The sequence below is a fragment of the Camellia sinensis genome, chromosome 9 (genome assembly GCF_055761805.1).
Source record: "Camellia sinensis isolate YWXY chromosome 9, ASM5576180v1, whole genome shotgun sequence".
Classification (NCBI taxonomy): domain Eukaryota; kingdom Viridiplantae; phylum Streptophyta; class Magnoliopsida; order Ericales; family Theaceae; genus Camellia; species Camellia sinensis.
In genome coordinates, this window is record NC_138969.1 from 169,288,010 (window position 1) to 169,295,597 (window position 7,588).

Genomic DNA, 7,588 nt, shown 5'->3' on the forward strand with positions numbered 1-7,588 from the left:
GGCATGCCTCTTCTCCGCGGCAGATTGGGACTTATCACTCTCAGCCAGTTTTGAGATCGGCAAGGTGTCCTCAGTGTCAACCTGAGTCACCTTTGCCTTTGGTTGAGCCTTCTTTATTCTTTTCGGCTTCCCAGGGGGCTGGGATTGCACTGGTGGAGCATCAATGGTTGATGGGATGCTGACCAAGAGATCTTTGGCAACTACTTTCAGACGGCCCCATCTCGACAGAAAAAACGGTTCGTCACCGGCGTTGGCGTTGGGATATCGAGATCAGATATGGAGCCGAGGTTGACGGCTGCTCGGCTGGATCAGAGGTCGATCCTTGATCTTGCCGAGACATGGAGGCAGTCTGAGGAGTTGTGGCAGAAGGAGGAGACAGACTCTTTTTCTTCTTCTTGGGGACGTCGGGAAGAGCTGACTTATACGTGGGAATGAAATTGAGTAGAAGAGGTGCCTTCCGTTTGAGAACTGGCAGATTCAGTAGTTTCTTCAAGTCTTTGCTAGGAAAGAAAGACTGGAGAAAGCCCTTTGGTGGCTGAGGAAGAACTGCAAAAAAGAAAAAACGTAGACATTAGAGCAGAATGTTGAAAACTTTATGAAAGAAAGCAAGAAACTTTGTGAAGGGTGGCCCTTACCAGCTCCTTCCCCGAAAACTGTTCGACTTAGGGGATAAAGATGGAGGTCATTATTTGGATGAAACTCCCAGTTACCCGAAATGATGAAGTAATTATCCCCGCTTCCTTGTTGGAGTCAGGGAGGTCGGCAACGATCTTGTATTCCGTGGACCTCGGCTTGAGGTAATAGATGTGGCCTTTTTCCGATTTCAGGCGACACATGGTATAATAGTACTAGAAATCGGCAAGAGTAATCCTAGCATTCTCTTGTTTGGCTATGGCTATGGTACCATTAATGACTCGGTAAGAATTGATGGCAAGCTGCATTGGGTTCAACCAATAGAAATGAAGGATTTCATGAAAAAAAGGGTCAAGTGGAAACCTAAGTCCACACTCAATAAACGCTAATACTGGGAAAGGCATGAGGTTTACATCGGGCATGATAGAGTCATCCTCCCAAGCCAACCTCAGATGAACGTCGGTCGGGATTTTGAATTCCTGCCTAAAGTGCTCTAATTTGGCCGGAATGTCTACCCTATGTTTCCACATACCCATGATATCGGCCTAGCTAGGAGGAACTGGATTTCAGAATGAAGGTGTTTTAAAATGGTTATTGGGACCTCGGCAAAAACCTAAAGTATGTGCTGGGTAAGAATTTGTGGAAATAGTTTTAGTTTTTCCTAATAATCAAGGGATCTACAAGCAAATCCCAAACTTAGATCTATGGAAACGAAGATTGAATGCACGGATCTGGAAAACAGAAAAACAGGGATGCGTTTCAGAATCAAGAATAATGATGAAGCCATCAGGAAATCAAGATAAAAAGTTTGCACAAGTGTATCAGGCCAAGAACAGTGGCAGAAATCAACAGGAGTGTGAACAGTGTATATTCAAGATGATTTGGGTAAAAACAGAATCATGAAACAAACATGTTCAAATATATGGTGGAATACAAGATGCGAGATGAAATATCAAAAATATGAACAAGATTGCAAAGACAGCAGGTAAAATAGTAAAGTTCAGTTAGGTAACAAGAAACTAAAATCAGGAGTAATAGTGGCTTACCAGAAAGAGGGAAGCCGGAATGGGAATTGCCAAAGTTTGACGACGGTTGCTAAGGCGGAAGATCGGTGGAAACCACGCCAGAAGAGGTGAACAGCAGCGATGGCAGAGCTTTAGAAGCTTGAACAATGGAGGGATTGGAAGAAAAACTAGAGAAAGAAAGCTTCAGAGACGATGGAGAAAAGTAAGAAAATAAGGAGAGAGCGAATGATTTTTGTTAAAAACTTGAAATGGCGGCAAAATAGAATTAATGCGCCTAAAACAACGTGAGCATCAGACGGCGCACGCATGCGCAAGATGATTTAGAAGCACGTACCAAGTAGGATCCAGTAAGAGAAAGACACGTGGCTGAAATGGTTGAATTGTGATGCATGACAGCTCATGCGTGTGAAGAAGCTCTTGGAATTCTTGATCTTTAAGAAGAAATGTCGGCCTATAATGATGAGCTCGGCTGAAGCCGATGTACTGGCAAGAAGTACCGATATAGGTTCCATCACCTCAGAATGCTGAGGTAATAGAACCTAGGGGGCAGTTGTGGAGATATATTTTCTGAGTACCAACACGTGGCCAAGGTGACGCCGACGTGTCAGCCGAGGTGCCACGTGTCCTGGTTATGACGCCAAGGTGATCTCGGCTAGGCCGAGGTTATCTCCGAAGATATCGGAATCCGAGATAAGCGGATAAGGGACAAGAGTCCTAGAATGATGAAAGACTTTAGCATGGATAAGGATAACACTCTTAGGGAGTTTATCTTTATCGCTTGAAGAGTCCAAAATAAGCACTGAGCAAGAGTCCATTGAAGCTAGGCTTCTAGTGGGACAAGGATTGAGTTAACTATAAAAGAGAGGCACCCCCGATGGGTCTAAGGTACGCAATTTATATTCTGAACAGTGAGTTTAAGCACTATTGATTATCTTTGAGAGATATACTGGCTTGATCGTTGGAGTGCCCCCGGGTGGACGAACCACCGCCGGAATCTTCTCTTTCTGTTGCAGGTCAGCCAGGTGCCATCTATTCTGCCAGTACTCTCCAGCTGATTACTGAGTTGGCAGTGTGGTCAGAAAATCACTCACACACTTTCTTTGGTGCGGTGGAGACTTAAGTAGCTCTGAACTAAAAATGTGTCAAACCATGAGTCTACCAACAAGTTAATTGGTATAACCTGTTTGTTTCATTAGAGTTTCTTATTCAGAGTTTATCCTTTTGTTGACTTAATGTTTGATCCCATCGGACTACATCAAAGATGAGATTTCAGTGGCCTGGATTATCTTAATCCTAATATATCATTGGTCCATTATGGTAAGATAGTTTGACAATATTGTTGGGTCTATTTCCTTTCATCTTAAGTTTTACGTTAGTTGGCGATCTAACTTGGTATTATAGCTCTAGTTCCGGGGATGATGTTTGGTTTGTTGTCTGTTTTCACCTAGATATGCAAGATAAGATCTGTTTACAACTAAAGTTTTGGGATAATTGGTTATCTGACTTGGTGTTAGCTCTCTAGTTCTGGGGAAGGCTGTGAATTTGTTGTTTGTTTGCCCCTAGATGCGCAAGACAAGGTTTGTTTGAATGTGGTTAGTTGTCTGTTTGCCTAAAGGTTGGAAGACACTGAGAAAGATTGTGCTGCACTTGAGAAAAGCTATTAAAATATGCTGGACATATGTTGTTGATGAATGGTGTTAAGATAGCTAGGTATATATTGGCAGATCATTTTTATAACAGCTTATGCTTTTGTGACAATTGATAATCCAACAATTTACATTGAATAAAAACATAACAAGGGTATTTCGTGCATACTTTTATACTAACTCCTTTATCTAGATTGATATGCAAGGAGCACTTAAAAAGTTAATGTTCTTGTTAAGTCATTTTTTACCCCCTCTCCATGTTTAGTGTAATAAAGGTGATTTACCATTTTTTCTGTTCTTCTTCTGTACCTTAAATACCAAATTCCCCTGTAAAATTTATGCATCGAGGTATTGTGGAATTTAATGCCATATGATAGTCATTTGTGGACACAAATATAACCAAGTTTCAATTTCGTTTGTTTCCTGATCTTCTCATCTGTCATGATCGATAGGTTCCCGGCCAAACATTCCATTCAAAGATGATGAAAACATAGACTTACCCATTTTCAATATAGTCACAATTACAAATGCTACAAACAATTTTTCTATTTCTAATAAGATTGGAGAAGGTGGGTTCGGACTAGTTTACAAGGTAATTTCAATTGCATTTAGTAAAGTCATTATAATTTTCTGTGTTGTGTATTTGTGAGTGTGCCTCAAAAGAGAGTAAATTCAAATCTTTGCATGAGGGTTTGAAAAAATCTTGTTTTTTCTTGTTTGTTTCATTGCTCTTCTATGTAGTGTCGATTTGCCTTAGGCGGCCCCATATAGGTGGCTTTCACCTTGGACATTTTGTTTGGCAAATGCACGTGTATGATGTTTTTATTTTCAATCTTTATTTACTTTCTTACAAAAAAAAAAAAAAAAAAAAAAATCTTGTTTATTTCCATAGGGTCAACTATCAACGGGACAAGAGATAGCAGTAAAGAGGCTCTCGGAGAATTCTAAACAAGGGCTCGGTGAATTTAAAAATGAGGTTATCTTGATTGCCAAGCTTCAACACCAAAATTTTGTTAGGCTTTTGGGATGTTGCATTCAAGGAGAAGAGAGGATGTTGATCTATGAGTATTTGCCCAACGGCAACTTGAGCTCCTTTATTTTTGGTTTGGTCCTTCGACCTTTCTTCTAACTTCTTCAATTGAATGTCGAAACCAAACTACGCACTACTCAAAGTTGTCCACCATTACGTCAACTATTGAATAGAAAACTAATATTCTATACAAATGCCTCTCTTGATCTATGTCCTAGATACCACAAAAAGCAACTCTCTTGAATGGAGGAAACACTTTGATATTATTGTGGGGATTGCTCGAGGGGTTCTCTACCTTCATCGGGATTCAAGATTGAGAATTATGCACAGGGATCTCAAAGCTAGCAATGTGCTGCTAGACAATGAGATGAATCCCAAAATTTCAAACTTTGGCATTGCTAGAGCTTTTGGAGCAGGTCAAATATCCGAGAAAATGAGAAGGGTGATTGGAACTTAGTAAGTAACCAAAAGATTTCTTGCATGTACTTACCCAACTTCAAGTTTCACCGACTTCTTTATTGATTTATTAATTTGATTATGACGTGCAATGGTTATATGTCCCCAGAGTACGTATTATGTGGGCTATTTTCAATGAAATCAAATGTTTTTAGTTTCGGAGAACTTGCTTTAGAAATAGTGAGTGGACAGAGGAATAGAAAGTCCTGACATCCTAACCATACTTACAACCTTCTTGGACATGTAAGTTTTTACATGAGTTTGTTCTCCTCATTTTTGGAATTTTCTTCCATTATTGATATCTAATATAAATGTGTTCTCTTAGGCATGGAAACTATGGATTGAAGAGAATGCCATCCAGCTAGTTGTTAAAAAGTTGGAAACCTCAGCAATGCTGACGTTAGAAGTATTAAAATGTATACAAATTGGTCTCTTGTGTGTGCAACAATGTCCTGAAGATAGGCCGACAATGTCATCTGTGGTGTCAATGTTGGATAATGGGAGTGCAATGTTGCCCCATCCTAGACAACGCGGATTCTATAAAGAGGAGAGTAGTGATGAGATAGAACTTGCATCGACTGTAGAAATAAAGTGTTCCACGAATGAGACAACTGTAATGCGATGATAAGAAATTCCAATTAAGCATATTAGCTCGTGTTTATTATTATTAATTTTCAATAAGAGTGTTAATGCCATATTTGATAACAGCCTTACTGACAGATGATATAGAAGTTTACTTGTTTGATAGCGAACGAGATAGAATGAATGACTGATTTTTACTGGGCAAAGACTTTTCGATGCTCAAATAGTACACTGGTGAGAGTTATGCAATCGAGGTTAGAATTGTAGAATATTTCCTTTGGAGGTAGGTGAGATCGATTTTGGATTGTGATCCCCTATTTCTTCTTGTGATTTTTTGTTCTTTTTATTTTTGGGAGAATATTCTTGTTTTATAGCAAAGCGAGATAGAATGAAAGATAAAAGACAATTTTAGTTCTCAAAATATGCAATTTTTTGTCATTATAGTTCATTAAATTTCAATTTTGCCATTTTGGTCCTCAAATTTGTCAATTTGAGTCAACTTAGTTCTAGGTTTAACGTCCGGTAACAGAAACATGAATAAAAGACAATTTTGGTCTCTAAAGTATGCATTTCTTGTCATTTTAGTCCCTCAAATTTTAAATTTTGTCATTTTACTCCTCAAAGTTGTCAATTTGAGTTAATTTGGTCCTAGCTCAAATTGACAACTTTAAGGATCAAAATGACAAAATTTATAACTGGATTAACTAAAATGGCAAGAAATGCATACTTGAGGGACCAAAGCTATATTTTATTCATATTTCTATTAACGGATGTTATACTTAGGACTAAATTGACAACTTTGAGAATCAAAATGACAAAATTAAAACTTAAAACGCGTACTTTAGGGACTAAAATTGTCTTTTATCCTAAAATGAATGATCGATTTTTATTGACCAAAGACTCTTTTTTTGTGATATTAGTGTCAATTAATTTTATGTGGTTTTGAGGATGTCCTTGTAAAAACTTGACAAAATGTGTATTATTTTTTTAGAAAATTCTTGAATCAAGTCTTTCCTACGTATAATACATTTCTATTTTGTTTATCAAACTTGCACTAAAAACATTCACACATGTAATTTTTGTAATAGTAAATTATGACAGTAGTCCTTATACTTTGGTCTTTGTGTTATTTCAGTCATTGTAATTTAAATTGGCTCGATTTTGACCTTGAATTATTACTTTATGTCAATTTGATCCAATTAGTTACAAATCTTAGCATTTTTTAAAAGAAAATATGCATATAAGTGTCATGTGTCATATTTTTAAGGGCAAAATTATAAATTTACCCAATGCAGTATGTTAACATCAACTAATTTTAGTAATAATTTTTCTTGAAAAACACTAACAATATTATCAATTGGACCAAATTGACGCAAATTTAAAATGAATGATCAAAATTAAGTCAATTGAAAGTGGAAGAACCAAAATGATACAAAGAGTAAAATACAGGAACCACCGATATAATTTGCTATTTTTTTAACTATGCAATTTCTGTTTGCTATTGCTTGAGTTAACAATTTGCATCCTAGGTCCAATCATTGATTTTCTTTTCATAAACACAATAAGATAGTCAAAAGAATTTAAGGATAATTTATTATTCTGTGTCGCAATGACACAGCCACTTGCTATTGCACAACTTGGTAGAAGAGATAGAATTCACGATTTTCGTTGAGTGATGAGCAATAAGAGAAGGTATAATGATTCGTGATTAATTTGTAATGTGTCATATGATATCCCATATATATTAGACAATTTTTTAATATTTTATGGACATCCGCTTACAATTATAAAAAACACAACGATTGATATGAAAAATTATATCAAATTTCACTAATTATAGTACACTTACAATTATACGTTAATTAATATTAGATCAATCAAATAATAATAATAATAATAATAATAATAATAATAATAATAATAATAATAATGTCATCAAATATTAAATAAAAATATAAATTTTATTCTTAAAAGTTTATTTTTATACTTTTAAACAATAAAAAAAAATTAATTGACAAAATTGCACCTTCCAGAACTAGTTAAAAGTTACCCAAACCCACCAAAACCTTCACCCTTCCAACCCAACAGCCACACCTACCAATTTCTATTTCTTACATGCATTTTGTCAAACACCTTCACCATATTTGGTTTACACCTTCACCATATTTGGTTTGTTTGTTGAGAGGTAATTTTTGAGAAAATTTTTTAAAAATTTA

The 7,588-nt window shown here is 36.5% G+C and overlaps 1 protein-coding gene across 1 annotated transcript; it reads left to right on the forward strand.

Annotated features, from left to right (window-relative positions):
• Positions 1-1,593: 1,593 nt before the first annotated feature.
• LOC114311600 (G-type lectin S-receptor-like serine/threonine-protein kinase SD1-1) lies at positions 1,594-5,028 on the forward strand. Its single transcript, XM_082889546.1, has 4 exons — positions 1,594-1,618; positions 3,757-3,896; positions 4,197-4,407; positions 4,553-5,028. The coding sequence occupies exons 1-4, from the start codon at positions 1,594-1,596 to the stop codon at positions 4,789-4,791; spliced, it is 615 nt and encodes a 204-aa protein (XP_082745672.1). The 3' UTR covers positions 4,792-5,028.
• The last annotated feature ends 2,560 nt before the right edge of the window (positions 5,029-7,588 follow it).